This window comes from Petromyzon marinus, chromosome 28 (genome assembly GCF_048934315.1).
Source record: "Petromyzon marinus isolate PM22_M1 ecotype Great Lakes invasive population chromosome 28, UKy_Petmar_22M1.pri1.0, whole genome shotgun sequence".
NCBI lineage: Eukaryota > Metazoa > Chordata > Hyperoartia > Petromyzontiformes > Petromyzontidae > Petromyzon > Petromyzon marinus.
In genome coordinates, this window is record NC_133694.1 from 13,264,606 (window position 1) to 13,288,719 (window position 24,114).

Sequence of the window (24,114 nt, forward strand, 5' to 3'; positions counted from 1 at the left end):
GTTTTCTTTCGGGTGCTCCGGTTTCTTCCCAATACTAAACAACCCGCAATAATACCACGCAATTGGCATTGGCCAAACCTCTTGTTTGAAAATCACCCGCAAATTACTTCGTTGGGATTCCACACGGCAACATCGCCCCACCCGCCCTCCTGCGAAAGATCGACAGGACCCGCCTCTGAATAAAAGAGTCTTGTGACTCGGTGAGGCTTTCGTGGCTACGCCAGCGGAACGATCTCGTGGGACGGAACGCCACCCACGGACTCAACAAACCCCTCTCTCTGTGCTCCCAAGTCTCAGCGAGTTCTTGCGCAGCAGTAAAATTCGTCAAACGCTGCACCGCACGCCGCTGTGTTATGCTCCGTTGTGTTGTCGTGTAGCTCCACCTTGGTTGCGCTGTGTAGTGTAACACTGCGTTGTGTGTCACCTGCGGTTCCGCACGCACCGCTGATCTCCCTTGTAAAAAACATATCCGGGCAACTATCGAAACAGGATTATCCGTGTAACAAATACAAACAAACTTAAACACTGGCCGTCTGTCGCTGTGATATGTCGCTGCGTGGTTGTGTTGCTATGCTGTTATGTCAAATTGTGTTGTGTCGTTGTGGTGTCACACTGTGTTGTGACAATGTTGTGTCGTGGTGTCACTGTGTTGTGCCACAATATGTTGTGTCGCTGTGGTGTCACTCTGTGCTGTATCACACTGTGTTGTGTCACACTGTGTTGTGTCGCTGTGGTGTCACTGTGTTGTGTCACAATATGTTGTGTCGCTGTGGTGTCACACTGTGTTGTATCACACTGCGTTGTTGTGTTGTCACACTGTGTTGTGTCACACTGTGTCACTGTGTTGTCACACTGTGTTGTTGTGTTGTCACACTATGTTGTGTCACACTGTGTCACTGTGGTGTCACACTGGGTCACTGTGTTGTCACACTGTGTGGTGTCACACAGTGTCACTGTGGTGTCACACTGTGTTGTTGTTGTCGCTGTGGTGTCACACTGTGTTGTTGTGTTGTCACACTGTGTTGTGTCACACAGTGTCACTGTGGTGTCACACTGTGTTGTTGTGTTGTCACACTATGTTGTGTCACACTGTGTCACTGTGGTGTCACACTGTGTTGTGTCACACAGTGTCACTGTAGTGTCACACTGTGTTGTTGTTGTCGCTGTGGTGTCACACTGTGTTGTTGTGTTGTCACACTATGTTGTGTCACACTGTGTCACTGTGGTGTCACACTGTGTTGTTGTGTTGTCACACTATGTTGTGTCACACTGTGTCACTGTGGAGTCACACTATGTTGTGTCACACTGTGTCACTGTGGTGTCACACTGTGTCGCTGTTGTGTCACACTGTGTTGTTGTCGCTGTGGTGTCACACTGTGTTGTATCACACTGTGTTTTTGTGTCGCTGTGGTGTCACACTGTGTGGTGTCACACTGTGTTGTTGTGTCGCTGTGGTGTCACACTGTGCTGTTGTGTCGCTGTGGTGTCACACTGTGTTGTGTCACAATGTGTTGTTGTGTCGCTGTGGTGTCACACTGTGCTGTTGTGTCGCTGTGGTGTCACACTGTGTGGTGTCACACTGTGTTGTTGTGTCGCTGTGGTGTCACACTGTGCTGTTGTGTCGCTGTGGTGTCACACTGTGTTGTGTCACAATGTGTTGTTGTGTCGCTGTGGTATCACACTGTGTTGTGTCACAATGTGTTGTTGTGTCGCTGTGGTGTCACACTGTGCTGTTGTGTCGCTGTGGTGTCACACTGTGTGGTGTCACACTGTGTTGTTGTGTCGCTGTGGTGTCACACTGTGCTGTTGTGTCGCTGTGGTGTCACACTGTGTTGTATCACACTGTGCTGTTGTGTCGCTGTGGTGTCACACTGTGTTGTATCACACTGTATTTTTGTGTCGCTGTGGTGTCACACTGTGTTGTGTCACAATATGTTGTTGTGTCGCTGTGGTGTCACACTGTGTTGTATCACACTGTGTTGTGTCACACTGTGCTGTTGTGTCGTTGTGGTGTCACACTGTGTTGTGTCACACTGTGTTGTTGTGTCGCTGTGGTGTCACACTGTGTGGTGTCACACTGTGTTGTTGTGTCGCTGTGGTGTCACACTGTGTTGTGTCACACTGTGTTGTTGTGTCGCTGTGGTGTCACTGTGTTGTGTCACACTGTGTTGTTGTGTCGCTGTGGTGTCACACTGTGTTGTATCACACTGTGTTTTTGTGTCGCTGTGGTGTCACTGTGTTGTATCACACTGTGTTGTTGTGTTCCTGTGGTGTCACACAGTGTTGTTGTGTCGCTGTGGTGTCACACTGTGTTGTGTCACACTGTGTTGTGTCACACTGTGTTGTTGTGTCGCTGTGGTGTCACACTGTGTTGTGTCACACTGTGTTGTTGTGTCGCTGTGGTGTCACTGTGTTGTGTCACACTGTGTTGTTGTGTCGCTGTGGTGTCACACTGTGTTGTATCACACTGTGTTTTTGTGTCGCTGTGGTGTCACTGTGTTGTATCACACTGTGTTGTTGTGTCGTTGTGGTGTCACTGTTGTGTCACACTGTGTTGTTGTGTCGCTGTGGTGTCACACTGTGTTGTGTCACACTGTGTTGTTGTGTCGCTGTGGTGTCACTGTGTTGTGTCACACTGTGTTGTTGTGTCGCTGTGGTGTCACACTGTTGTATCACACTGTGATGTTGTGTCGCTGTGGTGTCACAATATGTTGTTGTGTCGTTGTGGTGTCACAATGTGCTGTATCACACTGCGTTGTTGTGTCGCTGTGGTGTTACTGTGTTGTGTCACACTGTGTTGTGTCACTGTGGTGTCACACTGTGTTGTGTCACACTGTGTTGTTGTGTCGCTGTGGTGTCACACTGTGTTGTGTCACACTGTGTTGTTGTGTCGCTGTGGTGTCACTGTGTTGTGTCACACTGTGTTGTTGTGTCGCTGTGGTGTCACTGTGTTGTGTCACACTGTGTTGTTGTGTCGCTGTGGTGTCACACTGTGTTGTATCACACTGTTTTTTTGTGTCGCTGTGGTGTCACTGTGTTGTATCACACTGTGTTGTTGTGTCGTTGTGGTGTCACTGTTGTGTCACACTGTGTTGTGTCGCTGTGGTGTCACACTGTGTTGTGTCACACTGTGTTGTTGTGTCGCTGTGGTGTCACTGTGTTGTGTCACACTGTGTTGTTGTGTCGCTGTGGTGTCACACTGTTGTATCACACTGTGATGTTGTGTCGCTGTGGTGTCACAATATGTTGTTGTGTCGTTGTGGTGTCACAATGTGCTGTATCACACTGCGTTGTTGTGTCGCTGTGGTGTCACACTGTGTTGTGTCACACTGTGTTGTTGTGTCGCTGTGGTGTCACACTGTGTTGTATCACACTGTGTTGTTGTGTTCCTGTGGTGTCACACAGTGTTGTTGTGTCGTTGTGGTGTCACACTGTGTTGTGTCACACTGTGTTGTTGTGTTCCTGTGGTGTCACACAGTGTTGTTGTGTCGTTGTGGTGTCACACTGTGTTGTATCACACTGTGTTGTTGTGTCGCTGTGGTCTCACACTATGTTGTGTCACACTGTGTTGTTGTGTTGCTGTGGTGTCACACTGTGCTGTGTCACTGTGTTGTTGTGTCACAGTGTTGTTGTTGTGTCACTGTGTTGTTGTGTCACAGTGTTGTTGTTGTGTCACAGTGTTTTGTGTCACAGTGTTGTTGTTGTGTCACAGTGTTGTGTCGCTGTTGTGTGACGCTGCGCCGTGTTACCACCCCGCGCTGCTGCCGCTGCAATGGAGACGGCGCCACGCGTCTCCATGGCGACAGTCGCGCTCAGGCAAAGTGTCGCGACCTCGCGGGCTCGTCACTTCCGGGTCGCCGCCCCCAACCGTCACAGCGGGCGGGGTGCGGGGTCGCTATGGAGACGACGACTTCACGTTAAACCGGAACAAACTACAATTTGATTTAAAGCTTTCGTGACTGCAGTAATTCATATTCTTAGTTCTTTCGGTAAAGTCACGTTGAAGGGAAACAACAAAATAATAAAATATATATAAAACAATAAAAATTCTCACGACGTTTCGACCATAACACAAACGGTCGTCTTCACGTGTGTTGGTTTGCATAAATTTATTTTTAAGCGGTGTATTTATTTATAAAAAAACGTTAGCGCCACGCGCAGCGATTTGGCAATTTATTTAGGACTAGTCCATCTATATTCTGAAAAGAGGAGGGGGGAGACGAATTTTTTTTTATTAATGTATGCTGTCTGAAAGCCACTGTAAGCGTGAACAATCAATTAAGACCTGAAATGGTTTATCAAATCTTTCCAATGATTGCTAAGATAGAATCCATCTTCTCGGTTGAAATTGTCTCTGTGCTTGTATATGTGGATAGCCTCATGAACGAATCTCTCATGGTAGCCAGATGGCTTACAAAGAACCTCTGTCTTGGAAAAGTCAATGGCATGTGAGCCTACTGAATTATAACAGTGATCTGCCACGGCCGAGGTGTTGGTCCTACCGTGTTTAAGGTCTGCTTTGTGTTCACGAATGCGGTCCGAGACATGGCGTTTGGTTTCTCCAATGTAACTACTACCACAGAGGCAACTTAGTTTGTAGACAGCAGGGTATTGTATGTCCGGAATCACATCTTTTACAGACGGAACCAGATCACGGATTTTATGTAAAGTGTTAAAACGGACCTGGATCTTGTGTTTATTCAAGATTTTGGAGATCTTTTTTGTGATCCCCGCAATGTAGGGTAAAGTGATGGTTTTGAAAGGCTCCTCAAGAGGGTCCTTCTTCATGGTTTGAGTGATAGCTTTGCGGATTGTATAGTCGAAATAGATGGCAAGCTACCTTTTTTGGATGTCCTAATTAAAAAGAGACCTGATGGTTCAATGAGCCTCTCTGTCTACAGGAAAGCTACCCATACGGATGCTTATCTGAAACCGGATTCCCACCACCATCCATCACAGAAGAATTATCTCATCAAGACTCTGTATCATAGAGCCCAATGCATATCTGACCAGGAACACATAGGCAGTGAACTCAAGCACGTACACCAAGCTCTTAAGGCTAATGGTTACTCCGACTATACAATCCGCAAAGCTATCACTCAAACCATGAAGAAGGACCCTCTTGAGGAGCCTTACAAAACCATCACTTTACCCTACATTGCGGGGATCACAAAAAAGATCTCCAAAATCTTGAATAAACACAAGATCCAGGTCCGTTTTAACACATTACATAAAATCCGTGATCTGGTTCCGTCTGTAAAAGATGTGATTCCGGACATACAATACCCTGGTGTCTACAAACTAAGTTGCCTCTGTGGTAGTAGTTATATTGGAGAAACCAAACGCCATGTCTCGGACCGCATTCGTGAACACAAAGCAGACCTTAAACACGGTAGGACCAAAGCCTCGGCCGTGGCAGATCATTGTTATAATTCAGTAGGCTCACATGCCATTGACTTTTCCAAGACAGAGGTTCTTTGTAAGCCATCTGGCTACCATGAGAGATTCGTTCATGAGGCTATCCACATATACAAGCACAGAGACAATTTCAACCGAGAAGATGGATTCTATCTTAGCAATCATTGGAAAGATTTGATAAACCATTTCAGGTCTTAATTGATTGTTCACGCTTACAGTGGCTTTCAGACAGCATACATTAATAAATAAAAAATTCGTCTCCCCCCTCCTCTTTTCAGAATATAGACGGACAAGTCCTAAATAAACTGCCAAATCGCTGCGCGTGGCGCTAACGTTTTTTATAAATAAATAAATGCACCGTTTAAAAATAAATTTATGCAAACCAACACACCTGAAGACGACTGTTTGTGTTATGGTCGAAACGTCGTGAGAATTTTTATTGTTTTATATATATTTTATTATTTTGTTGTTTCCCTTCAACGTGACTTTACCGAAAGAACTAAGTATATAAACTACAATTTTTCAAATTTTCTTGCTGTGGTTTTCAAACCTGATGATGATTGCGTGTGTTACAGTCGAAACGTCGTGAGAATTTTATTGTTTTATGTTTTTATTATTTTATTGTTTCCCTTCTACGTGGCTTTACCGAAAGAACCAACAATATGAATCCCTGCAGTCACGAAAGCTTTAAATCAAAACTACAGTAGTCAAAACTAAACTGTTTTATTTTAACCAGCTAAGACCCACATGGTCAGGTGCACACCCACATTTAATCTGACGTTTTATGTGGTGCAGTCATTTAAACTATGAAAACAACACTTTTCTTTTACCCAGTAAAGAACGTCCATTGAACGATGTAGCTCTCTTATTTTAGAAGCTACCTGCCTATCACACAAATGATAGTTCAGCGAAATGGCTTATCATCGCGTGGAAATGTACAGCAGCGCCCAAACACTCTAAATGTGTGATGATGTTGATTCTAAATGTAGAGAGGAAAACCAGAGGACCCGGAAAAAAATCCACGCGACCATGGAGAGAGACGCAAACTCCAAATATAGAGCAGCAGCAGGCGTCAGGGTCAGCAACAAACCCACGACCTCCTCCATACCAGGCGAGGTAGTTAACATCTCATAGCCACCACGCCGCTCCTTTAGCCTTCTGCTCCGTGACGCGCTCCTACATTGTTGACATCGATTGTACTGTTGATGTATATACGATTCATTATTGACTCTTAAAGGTCAGATCACCGCGTGAGCAAAATGCCAAAGTGTGTCCTACGCCCTTCCCTACCCAACAGCCAAATAACAAAGTTGCCACGTTAACGAACGCGTCAGTTGCTATTGCTTTAGTGCAACGGTGTGTTGGAGAACGATCCCACCACACGTTCTTACAATTTGGGTATGACGTTAAACATTGTCCCATTTGTTCACGTCCCAACTTTATGTAGCTGTGTCTGGTGGAGGTGGGTGTACGACACACATTGGCATTTTGCTCAAGCGGCGATCTGTCCAAGTTTTCATCGCAAAAGCCAACATGTTTAATTTATTTTGATTTAAAGCTTTTGTGACTGCAGTAATTAATATTCTTAGCTCTTTCGGTAAAGTCACGTTGAAGGGAAACAATAAAATATATAAAACAATAAAAATCCTCACGACGTTTCGACCATAACACAAACGGTCATCATCAGGTGTGAAAAACCAACGGCAAGAAACATTTGAAAGAAGTGTCGGTTTGCATTTATTTATTTACTTTTAAACGGTGTATTTATTTATATAAAAAAACGTCAGCGCCACGCGCAGCGATTTGGCAGTTTATTTAGGACTAGTCCATCTATGTTCTGAAAAGAGGGGGGTGACGAAAAATGTATGCTGTCTGAAAGCCACCGTAAGCGTGAACAATCAATTAAGACCTGAAATGGTTTATAAAATCCTTCCAATGATTGCTAAGCCAGAATCCATCTTCTCGGTTGAAATTGCCTCTGTGCTTGTATATGTCTGGACAGGCAGGCGTGCTCCCGCATGCACGTACACCCATCATCATCACCACAATCCATTTTCACCACCCATCATGATTACTATTCATCATCAACACCATCACCCATCATCAACACTCCGGTAATCAATAAATGTTCTAATGGAACATTCATAATCTATAAGTAAATTAAATGTAATTGAGGATTCAGGCTTTGCCTAGAAACAGGTTAGTAGGCCTCAAGCATTAGGCCTAACGGTTTAAACTTTAATTTGGTTACCCAACTAAGGTGTTTAAAAACTTAATTGCAGAGATCGATAGGTGGCAGATCTTCAGTCACCCCTAAATCTGTTAGTGCATTTTGAACTAATTTGAGGATTAATTCTCACGCCGCAGGCTTCGTCTATCGTCAGTGTGTGTGAGATTGTCAGTGTGTGTGTGAGGTCTTTGCGTGGGAGCGGTTGGCACCACGCGGGCTAGGCCGCAGGCTTTCGGCCGTCCGCTCCCTTTGAGTCGCTGCGATTTTTATTTTATTATTTTTAATCGTGATTTAGTGTGCCGTGTGTATAATGTGTACACGTGTGTATAATGTATGTGTGTAATGTGTACAAGTGTGTATAATGTATGTGTGTAATGTGTACAAGTGTGTATAATGTATGTGGTAATGTGTACAAGTGTGTGTATTATGTATGTGTATAATGTGTACATGTGTGTGGAATTGCCATCTATGTTCGGAACACTATTGCATGTTCACCAGCTCACTCCTTGTTTAAAAAATGTTGCTTTGAAGGTCTGGCTCTCAGAATAACTCTCCCAAATAATCAACAGATATTGGTAGTGTGCTGCTATAGACCGCCTTGTGGGAAGGATGTTGAAGCTGCATTGGCACTGAGAGAGCTTTTTGGGGGCCTCCCTAAAGGTGAAATAATTTTAGTGGGTGATCTAAATTGGAATTGGCTAAACCCGCCGGCCGTGGCCACACATTTTACAGATGAATTTAACTTGTTTCAATTAATAAATGTCCCCACAAGACTCAACCTAAAAAATCCAGGACAGTCAACTCTGCTTGATGTCCTATTGACAAATGCCCCTCACAATTTCACACTGACTGGTGTTCTGGGTAATAACCTTAGTGATCACTCCTTCATTTTTGGTGTGAGATCATCAGCCAGACCCAAAGCCCCCATTAAAATTGTTGAGAAGCACTCTTTGAGGCACTTCAGCACTCAGGCATTTACAAATTATGTGCTTCACTCGGATATTGATAAGGTCTGTGATATCCCCAACCTGACTACGGCTTGGGAGACTTTCAGGTACAAGTTTCTCCAAATTCTTAACAAACATGCTCCGTTGGTTACATTTAAAACTAAAGGCAACCGCCCACCATGGTATGATCCTTTGATTACAAAGCTCATGAAAACTAGGGACAAGGCTTGGGCATGTGCTCAGAAAAGTAATGTGGTAAATGACTGGCTAGAATACAGGATTTTAAGGAATAGATGCGTAAAAAAATACGGCATGCAAAAAATGCCTATTTTTCCTCCACTCTCCTGGAATCACATGGAAATGCCAGGATTTTTTGGAAAACAATCAAATCTATCGAAAAGGCATCCAAAACAGAAAATCTGCCCATTGAGCTTCACCGAAATGGGGAATATTTTTCAGATCCCAAAAAAATAGTTGACAATTTTAACCTTCATTTTTCTGAAGCTGGTAATCTTTTTGATAATGTATTGGGAGTCACCCCTGCTCCTGCAAATTCCTACACCCCTGTCCAAACATTAAACGAATTTAGTTTCCAACCAATCCACGAAAGTAATGTTCTGAAACAACTGTCCTACCTCAAAGGGTCCTCCTCTACCGGAGCAGATAGTTTTCCCGTCTTTGCTCTACTAACTGTTGGTCACCTAATATACAAACCTATAGCCCATATTTTCAACCTGTCCATCAAAGAAGCATCAGTTCTTCTAGAATGGAAACATTCCTATGTCCGTCCACTTCACAAAGGGGGCCCTAAAGATGATCCCAATAACTACGGACCTATCTCAATTTTGTCCCCATTGATGAAAATTTTTGAAAAATTATTGAACTACCAAATTAGCAGTTTCCTGTCCACCAACAATCTACTACATCTAAAACAATCTGGGTTCCGGAAAAAATACAGCACCACATCTGCTGCATTAGACTCTTTGAATCAAATTTACAATAGCCTTGATAATAAGCAGTACTGTGCCTGTCTTTTTCTTGACCTGTCCAAAGCTTTTGATACAGTTGACCACAACACCCTGCTTAGTAAACTAAGTTGCCTCGGTTTTTCCGAGAACACAGTACAATGGTTAAAAAATTACGTCTTTTCTCGCACCCAAACTGTATTCACAGATGGTTGGAGGTCAAACAGTGTTAAGATAACAAAAGGGGTTCCACAGTGTTCCATCCTCGGCCCCCTCTTGTTCTCTCTTTATGTCAATGACTTGGGCACTGAACTGGATCATTCCAGGGTAAACCTTTTTGCAGATGACACGATACTGATTACTGCTGGCTGCTCTCCGGATGACGTGATTGCTAAGCTCCAGGGTGATTTCAACAAACTACAAAATCAGCTAGTTTCTCTTAAACTAGTCCTGAATACCTCCAAAACCAAGGTGCTATGCTTCTCTCCGGGACTAAAGCAGGAAGTTATTTTTCCCCAATTACATTCCTTGAATAATTATCAAATAGAGCAAGTCAAGATCTATAAGTATCTTGGGGTCATCCTGGATTCAAACTTAGTTTTGAAGATCACATTGATTATATTGGTAAAAAGACAAACATAAAAATTGGTTTTCTGTATCGACACAAGCACTGCTTCCCCCCAATGTTCCGTTTGGAATTGATAAAAGCTACCATACTGCCTCTACTTGACTACTGTGACATCGTGTATAAATCAGCCCCAAGTACGGTACTGAAGAAGCTTGATTCCATCTATCACTCGGCCTTAATATTTGCATTGAACTGCCCATATAGGACTCACCACTGTGATCTCTACATTGGGTCAAACTTAACATCTCTTAATGTTCGACGGCTTGTGCACCATATCTTATTTATTCACGATGTACCTACAAAAAATTCCGCAGACTACCTACTGGATCTCCTCTCTGTTTCAAAGAACAAATTTGACCTCAGGTCTTCGCTCATTTACCAGCTTCACATTCCCTATTGCCGTACAAAAACTGGAGGAAGGGCCTTTGCTATTGATGCCCCCAGGGTCTGGAATGCTATTGCCAATAAACTGCAACTTGAATCACTACCTATGAGATCTTCACTCAAAACTGCTCTAGAGGAGTTGTACAACCCTAGCTGCCATTGCTATTCAGTGGCCTAAAATATGGCTCTAGATTTTGGTGTTATAATTTATTTATGTAGTTTATTGTTAAAAATTCGGTCACAGTCCCTATGATCACTGTTACATTGGATTTATGGCTTTTATTTTGGTGATTTCGAAAAGTTTTTTTTGTTTTGCCCATGTTTTTGTTTATTGTAGTACGGAGTTAGACTGATGGCCTTAATCTTAGTTGTCTTGTGGTTGTTGTTGTTATTTGACGTGCATCCCACTGGGATTTTTGCACACAGCGTTGGTGTACGGTGCTATTTCAGGAATATTTTGATATTTTTTCCTGTATTTTCTGTTTGCACAGTCACATAATCACTTTAAGATGTTTTCTTGTTCATGTTTTTTGTTTGTTGCGGTTGCACCCGATTCAAGAGCCGAATGGCTCACAGGGCTATACCAAATAAATGAACTATGAACTATGTGGGAAATACATTTTATCACAGACTGACGTTGTGACGCGTGGTACCTGTGTGCGTGTGAAGAACGGTGGGGCAGCGATCGGCGTACGACGGTGTGTGGGTGACCATAAATCAGTGTGGGTGTGACGCGCGCGCACATGCAAATAAATAATTAAATAGAGGGACGCTTGACCGCGCCGCGAGCGTAGCACGCACAGCGGCGAGTCAAACCATTACGTAATCCACGCGGTTAGGACACGCGAGTGGGGGTAGGCATTGCCGTAATCAACCCCCCCTAGCAGGCTCGGCCCACCGCTAGCTATGTCGGTCCGAGAGGACCCCGGTACGGGGGGGGGTCACCGGCTCGGGGGCACGGGGGACCCCGAAAGACACAAACGCGGAGGGGACGGGGGTGGGGGAGGCAAACATCACACCCCTCCTGCGTGTGGAGGGGGAGATCAGCCCCCACAAATTAGACGTGGCGCCCCCCCCCCCCGCTCGTGGAGCGTGAGGGGGGGCACCAGCCCCCACAAATTAGATGCGGTGCCCCCCCGCTCGTAGTGAGTGAGAGGGAGATCAGCCCCCACCTAATGGGGAGTGGAGAGGGGGGCACTAGCCCCCACACACCTACCCATCATCCAAGATCTCAGCAATGTTCCTAACCGCCGACTACTCAAGCGCCGATCCCCCTTCTGGGATCACGCTGCTGTCACCATCATGGAATCTTACCCAGATCCGGAAGAGCGCCGGCGAAACAAAGCGGAACAATGTAGATCATCCAGAATAAACGCCTCATTTTACACCCAAACATCGCACTTCCTGGCTTCGACATTCCTCCTCGAATACACTGGTGGAACCATCAACTCGCTCACCTAATCATTCACGCACCTATTCACGCACCTACTCACCAACCCACTCGCCCACCCACTCACCACTGGTGAAATCATCAACCGCATCAAAATATTAACAGGCTGATGCGCACATCTGCTTCATGAATGGAAAATTAAAGACACAAGGCACAGTGCGACTTTGGCCATGCAACCCAAACTATGAGCCATATAGTAAGTCGTCTGCACTCCTTTAAAAGAAGAATGAAAGGAATGACTACACAGACCCTCTCTGAAGCCCTCTCGTGGCGAGCAGACATCGACATTGACATTTGATGTAGGTCCTGGACATTTTGCCACACACAAGAATAGAATCATTCCTCCTGGGTTAATACAATTGTCCTATAAATAGACTTGCCTCGACATAGGAATGACGAATTTCTACCACTGGCTCAGAGTTGTAAACGGAAAATGACCACCGCATCAGACCTCTTGAGCAAGAAATTAACTGACTTTTAATTCACTTATGTATATGCGCCTGTGACGAAAGTGCCCCATCTCAGACGTGCTTGTGCTAAAGTTGAGCCGCAGCTGAGCATTGATTTCCTTTCACAGAGGTGGGCAGTGAGCAACTCACGCGATGAGCTGCTCAAATCTGATCTGACTCCCGCCATGCACTAAATAATTCACACATTATGATGGGTCTGATGATGGGACAAATCATAAGATGATGTGGCTCGTGATATGGGGCGCCACGGTGGCGAGATGTTCACTACCCTCGACTGGTATACAGGAGGTCGTGCATTCGATCCCAATCCTGACACCTGTATATTTGTAGTTTTCATGATCTCCCCATGGTCGCGTAGTTTTGTATCCAGGTCCTCCAGATTTTCCCTCCACATTTAGAAACAAGCGTTGAGAGCAAGGCCGTAGCCATGGAGTCAACATGGGGGGGGGGACCAAATCTTCCAGGGTGTCTGGGGGTCCCAACCCAGAAAAATATCTAAATTTGAAAACGAATTTCCTGCCTAAAATATAAAAAATTCACTAACACATGGGATAGACTTTTTATTAATTTTTGACAATGTCTAATCGTGTATTGTATTACATTGCTGTTTTTTTTTACCATTTCTTGTTTCATTGTATGTAATGGCAGAGATTAAGGATTAATAAAGTACAACCATAACCACAAACATATAAACAGAAATCTATGCATTGATTTATATGAAGACAAGTCCAGATATTGTGGCCAAGGTTTAGCAAATTGTTTTTATTTACATAGCATAGCAATTATTTTTATAGCAATATATTGGGGGGGACATTTTGAGCATATTTGAATATTATAATTACGGCCTTGGTTTAGAGTATTTGGCCGATATCAATGTCCACATAAGCCACTTAATTGGGCTATCTGTGGCCAGGTCGCTTCTGAAAAATAGCTATATAGCGAAGTGGGCCTTACCTGGTAAATTAAAAAGTGTAGTTTTATAACGATGTTGTTGGATGTATTGATGGATACACTGAATTTAATCAAGCCACTGAAGACGGCACTACGGTACTGTGTAACAATAACAAAGACGACCTCCTAAAGATGTGGAGCAGTGAAGTGTTAGAATATTTGCTATTTTATGTTGTTTACCCAGGAAAGCCTCACCGAACCTCAAGACTATTTCAAGATTTTGCTGCCACGTTTTCGCACAGGTTAAGATTTCTTGATGTGGAATTCTAATCGAGTAATTTTTCAGTACTGTATTGGGGATGTTTGGCCGATCCCAGTGACATTGTGTATGTTAAACTTCTTTTGCACATTACGTAGCCAACCGTGCTAATCGGAGGCGCGGGGGTAGGACAACAAACGAAACACAAAAAGCCAGTTTTTTGTGTGGGTTTTATGAACTCTAGGATGAAACCCATGTACAAGAGGCTAAGAAAATCCACACAGCAAGGCGCTTGAGTCTGGAAGCGAACCCATCTTGATGTGTTACCACTTTCCTGCCGCCCATCACGACGACGATATTGATGCAATGTAAGTGACACGTCGCCCCCTCTGTTCGTTACCCCGCAGCCCTCTGTCCTGCTCCGAGAACGCGGCCGTGAGCAGGGAAGCTACGTGGATTCTCATTAGTGACGCCCTCGCCTCCCCAAGACTCCCCTCTGACGCGCACTTTGCAAACCAAGTGGTGGACTATCCACGCCCCGCCCCGCGGGGACGCCCCGTTGGCTCCGCGATTCGCTGCGATGGAGCGGTCACGTGGGCCGTGAATTTTTACGGGAAGCGAAGAGTTGCTGGCGGGAAAGGTTTGTGGGCTGGCTGGCTGGCGGGCCGGGGGTGAGATAGCAACAAGAGCGGCGGTGGTGGCGGCGGCGAGATCACACAAAGCGAGCAAACAATAGCAGCTACACAGCCCGCGACTCGAGCAGCAGCAACAGCCCACTCCCCACGTGGCTGCAGTGTCGGGCTGCGGCCGCAGCAGCAGGCATGGAAGTGAATCGACTGCCGTAGCAGCAGCAGCGGCGACGGCACGAGAAAGCAAAGCAAGCCGCCTCCAGGTTTGTTCTTGTACACTACCACCACCGTCGTCAGTACTCCACGGGCTTATATATACGCTGCTGGATGAACGCATGCCCAAGTCGTCGCTCCGTCTCGGCGATGGCTGTCGCTCCGTGTGGAGTTTTGACCACCGCGTCGTGAGACGACCGCTGCATTTGCGAACTCTCGCAGAGCAAAGCGTTGCGTCCATATTAAGAGAACGGTACTTAGGGGCCATCCATTTAGTACGTACGCAAAAAATCTGCCAAAACTTGACCCCTCCCTATACGCACGCGAACTAACTGCGTATGTACGCCTGACGCACCCCCCCCCCCCCGAATCCTATAGAACGGCCGATATTTAATCCACGCAGAGACGATCAAGGATACAAAAAAATATGAACGTGTTTAAGCAAACAGATAGCCCGCCGCCGGACTATCCAACTCATTTGAAGGCCTTTGTAGACAAATTATTATGATCGAGGCTTCACCCCCCGTTTCCTATGCGTACATTATCAGTAGACCCCCCATACGCAAGCGAACGCATTTGGGTTAACCCCCCTCCATGCGTACTCAATAGATGGCTCCTTACTGTACGTGGAAGCCGATATTCGGTGAATTGAGGTCACTTCCAAGTGGCCTCTCATCCAGCGCAGCCAGTTTCCCATCGCACACGACTACGGGGAGTAACGATTGTCACTCGCTCGTCACTCCCTCTACTTAGTTGTTGCCGCCGTGCCGTCGTTAAGTTTATTTTGTTTAACCCAGGTGAGAGAACTCGAGACCAGCATGGGCTGGGGCATGAGTCGGCTAGCAGCGGGCGATGATTGCCGCTGCTGCGTGATCCCAATGGAGTAAATTTCTATGTTATTTTAGAATTTGGCAACTTTTTAGACATTAACTCTTAGCGAATGACAACCCACGACATCTTTCGCGTCCACTCTATGAAGCAGACGGCTCCCTAGTATGCTTTGTACACACGTAGAGTTAACACACCCACAGTATTAATCGGGGCGGCCGCTGGGATCAAATCGTGAACCGCTTGCGACACGCAGCGAACTCGCTAACCGCTGGGTGCCCCGTCACCATCACATTGAGGCCACCACAGCCCCGGGTTCAAACTCAGGCGCTGCCGACCCAGCGAGCGCACGGGGAGCCTCTTGAGCGGCTGGGCACCGCGGGGTACCCGCCAGAGTAGGCGACTGCAGTGGCCGGCACTCGAGTTGCACAGCACACTACACATCGCAGTGCAGTACTGGAGCGCGGTGGTGATTCGCGTGACACGTGTTGACAGATGTAGGACAACGCGAATACTGTACCGGACCCTCCTGCATTGCTACTCTATAGCCTCTCAGGCATAGTAGCGGATGAAAACTTTCTCCGCTCCTGATAAAAAAATATACAAGTTCCGTACGTGCATTTGGTAAGTGCGCCATTCCTACAGAGCGAAGGCTGTCGTGAAGACGCAATGGTTATGCTTCGTGAGCCTTACAGAATCTGTTTTGACTTCAGTCGTCTACTGCAGTGACAACTCCCGAACAGTGACCGGCAGCAGTGAGTTCCACGTAGGTGGGCCGCACATCACTGACGTGAGCGAGAGTGAGCGGTGGGTGTATTGGTTCGTGCGTATCCTGATGGGCCTCCCCTAGTTCGACTCAGCCTCAAATGAGTACCTGGTGCGGTATGTAAACATCGCCTCTCGGGAGGCAAAGAGCGTGATGCTGACCACCCACCCCCTCGTGTGCCGTGCCGGCCTTCATAGGTGCTCGCTGACAGCACTTGCCCCAACAGTCTGTTAAGTCTATGCGGGGGATCTTTGTATTTTTGTATGGGTGAGCACCTACAAAGGGCGGTACGGCACACGGTGCTCGTAAACAGCACTTGCTCCAACAGTCTATGTGGGGGATCTTCGTCGCTTTTGTCTTTGTATGGATGAGGTAGTGGGTGAACAGGTGGGTGGGAGAGTAAGTGGGTTTGTGGATGGGCGAGTGGGCGAGTCGGTGGTGAGTGGATGGGCCGGACACAGCAGAGCTGCGTTGCGTGGACGATCAGGTCACGGGAGTTGATGACCAAAGGGCATTGTCGGAACCTGGCAGCAGGCACTTATCAGCCAGATAGGACGGTGCACATCCTTCTAAACACGAGGAGGCGAGCAAGCACAGTTTCTAATCGACTGCTGTGGGGCGCGCGGTGGCAGCTGCGTGCATAACAGAGTGAAGGGGGGATGATGGTGAACATCATTCAGATGTTGATGTGCTCATGTAATGTTGGGTGATGTGTGTAGGTGATGTGCTAATGTAGTGTTGGGTAATGTGTGCAGGTAATGTGCTGATGTAATGTTGGATGATTTTGTGCAGGTGATGTACTGATGTAGTGTTGGTTCAAGTGTGCAGGTGATGTACTGATGTAGTGTTGGATGTGTGCAGGTGATGTACTGATGTAGTGTTGGATTCATAATAAAGGTTTTTGGGTTAGATCGCGTTTATTTATGAATGTGTCGTAACCCTCCACCACCCGACACGGCCAATCAGCAAAGAAAAGTGTCACGTTGACAAAAGACAAATAATTCACTACTTCAGCCCACCGGTGTGTTGAAGAGTTAATCCACATTTACAGTTTGAGTACGACGTTTCGCTGGTAAATACTTCCAGCATCATCGGGCAATTCGCCAGAATGGTAAAGCCCTCGCTTGCTCCCGGTTTTATATAGAGCAGAAGAGTGACGTCATCACTTAACTCATCAGGTGCAGTGATTAGAGGCGGAGGGGGGGGTAATGTAATTATATAATCGATTAGTAATCAGTCATTGGTTATGATTAGTAATGAGTTGTAGATTAGTAATTCTTTAAATCAAAATGTAATGTGTATTATTTAATAATACGCTTCCAGGCCGCACTGAGCCGGTAGCTGTCAGAGCGATTAAAGTTATTCTTGTTCCTCTCAATTTCAATGGATTCTCTAATTAGTCTTTGCCAGTAATAATTAGTTTTACACACCACTGCAACATTGTCAAAATCAATTGAGTCTCCTTGTTGACAAGCATGTTCTGCCACTGCCGACAGTTGTGTTTGAGATAATTTAATATTTCTCTGATGTTCTTTTAGTCTTACGCTGATGTTACGTCCCGTCTGCCCAATGTAGCAGCTGCCACATGAACAATTAATCCGATATACACCTTCTGTTGATAGTTTAGGTAATGCGTCTTTAGTGCAAGATACTAGTTTTTGAATTTTGTGTACTGTACCAAATCTTACTGTAATGTGCTGATGTAGTGTTCAAGTGTGCAGGTGATGTACTGATGTAGTGGTGGTTCAAGTGTGCAGGTGATGTACTGATGTAGTGTTGGGTGATGTGAGCAGGTGATGTACTGATGTAGTGTTGCGTGATGTGTGCTGGTGATGTACTGATGCAGTGTTGGGTGATGTGTGCAGGTGATGTGCTGATGTAGTGTTGGGTGATGTGTGAAGGTGATGTACTGATGTAGTGTTGGGTAAGCAGGCACTTATCAGCCAGATAGGACGGTGCACATCCTTCTAAACACGAGGAGGCGAGCAAGCACAGTTTCTAATCGACTGTGCTGTGGGGCGCGTGGTGGCAGCTGCGTGCATAACAGAGTGAAGGGGGGGGGTGATGGTGAACATCATTCAGACGTTGATGTGCTCATGTAATGTTGGGTGATGTGTGTAGGTGATGTGCTAATGTAGTGTTGGGTGATGTGTGAAGGTGAGGTACTGATGTAGTGTTGGGTAATGTGTGCAGGTGATGTGCTGATGTAGTGTTCAAGTGTGCAGGTGGATGTACATTGATGTAGTGTTGGGTGATGTCTGCAGGTGATGTACTGATGTAGTGTTGCGTGCAGGTGATGTGCTGATGTAGTGTTGGGTGATGTGTGTCCAGGTGATTTTTTTACATAGCGCTGGGTGACTTTGCAGGAGAAATGGATCCGATCTCCCTCACAATTTACTTGAAGGGGATAGGGAATAATGCCTTTCAAGAGGGCCGCTACCTTGAAGCCCTCCAAATGTACGAGAAGGCTCTGCAGGTGCGCCTAAACTACTCCTACTCTTTCGGCAGGTATGGTAAAATGCAGACACAACTTTATTTTTCATCTATTTATTTTAAGGCTTTTGGGGGAAAAAAACATGCAACAGATAATACAAATAACAAATAATAGTGATTTGTGAAATCTAATGGACAAGTCCAAATGGCATTTGTGACATCTCAACTGGTCATGTGTACGTTGTAATGGATTGACTGACGTTGACACGCAGATGGCAAAAATCAGCTGGAGATAACTTGGCTTGTTACAGGATTAAGGAATGTCACGAGCGAGCGTGAATTGTGCGATAGCGACGCAACGGGCACTTGAGAAAGGCAGCCACGGCGCACTGTACTTGTGAGCAACGATTCCGAGGCGTATTATATTGAACCGTTTCGTTGATCCTAGTGTTCTGTTGATGACGGTTAAATATATTGTTTGCTCGTCGTGCAATACTCTGCAACGTTTTTGTTGCCGGCTGGTTAAACGGCGTCTTCTGCGTAACACATGAAAATACACTTAAAATTTGTCGCAAACTGAACAATTTTCCCCCAAAATCAAGATAAAATCCCATACCTGGAAATAGTTGTGCCTCCCCTACCTGATTACTAGTTCGTTTTCGCTCAGTACCGTGTCGCGCTGTCGTCCATTTTCTATCGCTGCCTAACACTAACCATAATTCAACTAATGGAACATATACTGTATCCAATTGTTTATGAATACTACGAAACATTTTAATAGTAATTGTTAACAGAAAGCAGTCACTTCCGAATGTTTACCATGCATTAGGCTAGGCCTAGACTTCTCCGATCATTCTTGGCTGAGAGCATAAACAATAAAATTGTAATTGTATGAAATAAAGTACCTACAGTAAATAACTCATGACATGAAACTCATGAAATTTACTTAAAATGATGAAAACTAGCAATAGACAGGCACCGAGAGTAAACAAAATAATGCAGAGATACAGGAGAGACACAGCGAGACAAAATACAAAGACAAAGATCCCCCAATATAGCTTTACCAGACTGTTGGGGCAAGTGCTGTTAGTGAGCACCTACGAAAGCTGGCACCGCACATGAGGGGGTGACCGGCTAGCACCATGCCCGGCTGCCTGTGTCTCCCAGGTACTTATTTGAGGCTGAGTCAACCTAGGGGAGGCCCAGGACCGGTTCAGATAATCGTCACTGGTGGTGGCCGTGAACGGGAATCGAACCCGGCTTACTAGGTTCATAGTACAGTGCCGCCAACCACTACACATAGAGACAGCCATCAGCTGGGTCCAAGACGTAATAACAGGTGATAATGCTTCCCCTTGTAGGCCAGGCCTATGCCAGGAGGTGTTTGTGCTTTCCTCGGATGAACTGTTGCATTGGCAGTAATGACATGTTTAAAAAAATATAAGAAGACCTTGGCTGTAAATTATTATGTGATTCATTAATCGGTGCAAGCGGATTTCAGTTAAACAAACCCTGAGTCGTAGCATTAAGCGACTGCTCACGTGTGACTCCTGGCAGAGATGTTTCCCAGCTCTTCTGCAACATGGCCATGACTTACATCAAGTTGGGGAGTTACGCAGATGCTGTGACCGTGTCACGGAAGTCCATCGACGCTGACCAGCAATGGTACAAGGTATTCATTACAGGCGGCAAAGCCACACCTTTGCACGAGTCATCATAATCAACAACACAAATGTCGTCTCTGTAAATATGTACACTAATCAGATGCTACGGTAATTCATATTTGGGGTAATCCTGTGGCATTGTGAATGGCTTTTCAAATGCATTTGGAAGTTGTGCCATCATGTGGCCCCACGGAATTTCTTGGCAGCCCCCAGGAAGAGAGGCCACTCAACAGTAATGTGGGACGCTACGTAGACGGGGAGACGAGGGAAACACAGGCACACACAGAGAGAGATGTATGTGGGGAGCAGTACTGTCGTGCTTGTCATGCTGCGTTACAAACCCGATGACCCGAGTTTGAGTCCCACTCATGGCCAACACCAGTGACCATTATCTGAACCACTCCTGGGCTTGCCAGAGTTCGACTCAACCTCAAATGAGTACCTGGTGCATTGTGTAAACATCGCAACTTGGGGAGACATGGGCAGCCGAGCATGGTGCTGGCCACCCACCCCCTCGTGTGCCATGCTGGCCTTCATAGGTGCTTACGAACAGCACTTTTAGGCTATAAGAGGGCATCTTTGTCTTTGTGTGTAGGGTTACTATCGCCTGGGCGAGGCGTTCGCTGGGCTGGGCGAGGCAAAGGAAGCAGTCGCTGTGCTACAACAGGGCCTGGCTGTCCTGCTCGTCTCTCCTGATCACACCATCATCCACACCATTGAATTCCTCATGGAAATATTCAAGGCCATTAACTGTTAGTATACCTTTGTTTTTTTACTCTCTGTAGACACTGAGCATTAGGTGCGATGTTATCCAGTTGTGGGCAAAGCGAGGAGCGCCACGGTAACGGCAACGAGGCACGCAGCGTGCCACACACCGCAACATAGGCACGTGTGGGTTTAGGCATAGAGGTCACTTACTAGATAATGTGGATCTGTATAGCATGTGTCTAAATGTGCTTTCATCTCAAGGCGCTGTACGGAGACGTTGCACGTAGTTATTTTGGAGACATAGGGAACGCACACACATGAACACCGCGTTCCTCACTAGCAGCTGAGACACACATGCACTTGTAGTGTTGTAGAACGACACTACTGTGTTGGCTCGGTATGGGGGCTGTAGGCGTGTGTCTCGGAGTTCGTGTCAGGCCATGACACTCTGCGTGACCCCATAAGGACAACGTGACTGGATAAAGGGGGGCCAGGGGCCCCAGGGGGGTCACGTGGTTGGGGGCTCGGGCCTTCCTGAAGGATCGGGAAGGGGGGGCGTGGCCTGGGGCGGAGCCGGCCATGGGTGTGGACGGAGAGCTGGGCTGTTCTGCTGGGTCAACTCTGGGATGAAGCTATACCATCTACGATCCTCGGTCTCCGGTCCAGAAATGTATCCTGGTGTGTTAGCTATGTTAGGAATGGTGGTTACCACCCTATGTCGTTATCCTGTTAATGTTAAGAGTTACCTGTTGTGTTTAGCTAATAAATAGTGTAAGTTCGAGTGTGCGCCTGAATTTAACCCAGTACACACGTATTAGTACACGCACATGGACGCCACTTTCCTCACCAGCAGCTGACACACGATCACATAACAACAACCGCCATTCACCACTAAGTGGCGGTGACGTCACCACAACGCTTGTTTCAGGCCATGTGCACCTTGAGGCCACGTGAAGTGTTGAATGCCTGCTGGCAGGAGGTCACACGGCAGACCCAGTTGCCACGGGTCGACTAACTGAGATGACCGAGATGACTGGCTGATGCACCACCTGTGTCCCCTACTGTGCCAACTTGCTGTGCTTTAGCCACCCGGCGCTCTGCTCATTGTTGTGAGCGTCGCTCCGCCCTCCGTTGTTGTTGGAGGGCGACTGCCTCCAACTGCCCAGTAGTGTCCTTCACGAGTCTCCTCCACAGAGGCCGATCTTGACACCACTGGTACCAGTCATCAGCAAGTCCACTCAGCTCCACATCCTCCTGTACCACGTCACTCCATCTCTTCTCTAGCCCATACCGCGCCCGTTTAGCCCCCTCGATCCGGCCGAACAAAAGCTGTTTGGGCATGCGGTGATTGGGCATGCGGGCTACATGGCCCAGCCAACGGAGCCTTGCCTGCCGGAGGTGCTCACCGATGGGACTTTGTCCAGATCTTTCGAGGATTTGTGAGCTCGCACAATCCAGCCTGATTAAACCCAGGATTGATCGTAGGCAGGCCAGCCTAAATGTTTCTAACCGGCGAAGATGTTCCATTAGGGGGGTCCACGTTTCGCAAGCGTAGAGAAGGGAGGGAATGACTGTGGCCGATAAGACCCGAAGCTTCGTGCGGAGCGACAGACCAGGTAGCTTCCACACAGCGTTATGCAACCGATGAAAAGATAATGCCGCTCGACTAATTCGGAGTGAGACCTCTGCTGTTAAACCGGAGCCGGTCATGAGCACACCGCCCAGGTATGGGAAACTCTCCACTCCCTCCACAACTGCCCCATCACCGATTGGGAGTTGTGCGGGTGGAGTGCCCGATGGTACAAAATACCCAGGCAGGTGCTTCGTTTTGGTGGGGCTGATGGTAAGGCCCCAACTCTTAGTGGCACACTCCAGTTTCAGCAGCAGCACCTCCAACTCCTCCTCTGAGTGAGCTGCAATCACCAGGTCGTCGTAATACATAACGTGGTTGACCAATAGGGAGCCATCCCTTGACTGCACCCGGGCATCGAACAGCCTCCCATTGTATCTGTACCAGATGGAAATTCCTCCGGTACAGCTACTGAAGGCTTCACGAACTACATGGTCGAAATAGATGTTAAATAATGTTGGAGCCAGAGGACATCCCTGTAGCACCCCAAGGTGTACAGGGAATGACACTGACTCCCGGTCACGTAGTTTTACCCGGGCCTCCTCACCATCATGAAGGTCCTTCATGAGTTTGAGCAATGGGTCAGGGACTCCAAAAGCACGAAGAACAACCCAGAGCCCAGGCCTATTGATGGTCAATAAAGCAGTGATGTAGGTCTTGTTGGAATTCTCTACACCTCTGCTGTAGCAGACGGACAGAAAATATGGCATCTGTGCAGGACGGCCCTTTCCTGAAACCGCATTGGGGCTCCGCAAGCCTCTCCTCAGCGTGCCTAGCAAGGCGATGTTGAATAATCCTTGCCAGGACCTTTCCCGGCACGCTGAGGAGTGAGATGCCCCTGCAGTTACAGTCTGTGCGGTCCCCCGTCTTAAAGAGGGGGACCACCAGGGCATCCTTCCAATCTTGCGGAACCCGTCCAGTGGCCCAGACTTGTTATGATGTCATGTAGGGCAGTCTGCGCACAAACGCCACCCTCCCTCAGCATTTCGCTTGGGAGATCATCTCTGCCCGGTGCCTTTCCTGGTCTCAGACTCTGGATCGCCTTCAGTACTTCCTCAACGGATGGCACCTCAGCCAGCCACTCACAGGGGGTGACTTCCTCCTCTAGTATTTGAGGCACCGCAGCCTCAGCAGGGTCATCCCCACTTTGTCCCATGATGTTTTCCAGGCTGAGGGAGTCCCCCTCCCCCAGGACCTCACAGAAATGCTCAGTAAATCTGCAAACCTGTTCCTGGGGGTTGGAGATTGGATCACCGTTCTTTCCCTTAATTATGGTAATAGGTGTGGCGCTGCTGGTTAATTTTTTGATGGAGTTAAATAGGGATTTGTGATCACGGACCATTGAGGCAGACTCCATCTCCTCAGCAACCCGCGACCACCACCCATCCTTGCAGTGCCTCATGGCTCTCCGAACCTCCGAGCGGAGGCTGCGGTAAGGCTCCTCATTCTCTGACGTGGGATGCTGTAGACGATTAGTGGGCCAGTCGCTTTTTCTCAACCATCCTGAACACCTCTGTCAGCCTAGGGTCTCTGGCGAGGTCTGGACCGTGTACCCAAAGCAGCCATTGCAGCTGCATGAGTCACAGTCCTAAACCTCGCCC

At 47.0% G+C, this 24,114-nt stretch overlaps 2 protein-coding genes across 6 annotated transcripts in view; one reads left to right on the forward strand and one right to left on the reverse strand.

Moving 5' to 3' along the window:
- The window catches only part of LOC116947037 (forkhead-associated domain-containing protein 1), a 77,266-nt gene extending 73,218 nt beyond the window's left edge, over positions 1-4,048 (reverse strand). For 2 of the 4 annotated variants that reach the window (XM_032962412.2, XM_032962409.2), the window contains exon 1: positions 3,750-4,048. In XM_032962412.2, the coding sequence (XP_032818303.2) occupies positions 3,750-3,798 (49 nt within the window). In that variant the 5' untranslated portion in view covers positions 3,799-4,048. Of the gene's footprint in view, positions 1-424; positions 533-3,749 lie in introns of those variants that run through there. The other 2 variants (XM_032962410.2, XM_032962411.2) reach the window with 2 other exon arrangements.
- A 10,104-nt stretch (positions 4,049-14,152) lies between these two features.
- LOC116947042 (TPR and ankyrin repeat-containing protein 1) overlaps positions 14,153-24,114 on the forward strand; it is a 51,213-nt gene continuing 41,251 nt past the window's right edge. The window contains exons 1-4 of one of the 2 annotated variants that reach the window (XM_076070355.1): positions 14,153-14,534; positions 18,410-18,586; positions 20,069-20,183; positions 20,771-20,927. In XM_076070355.1, the coding sequence (XP_075926470.1) occupies positions 18,450-18,586; positions 20,069-20,183; positions 20,771-20,927 (409 nt within the window). In that variant the 5' untranslated portion in view covers positions 14,153-14,534; positions 18,410-18,449. The remainder of the gene's footprint in view (positions 14,535-18,409; positions 18,587-20,068; positions 20,184-20,770; positions 20,928-24,114) is intronic. The other variant, XM_076070356.1, reaches the window with a different exon arrangement.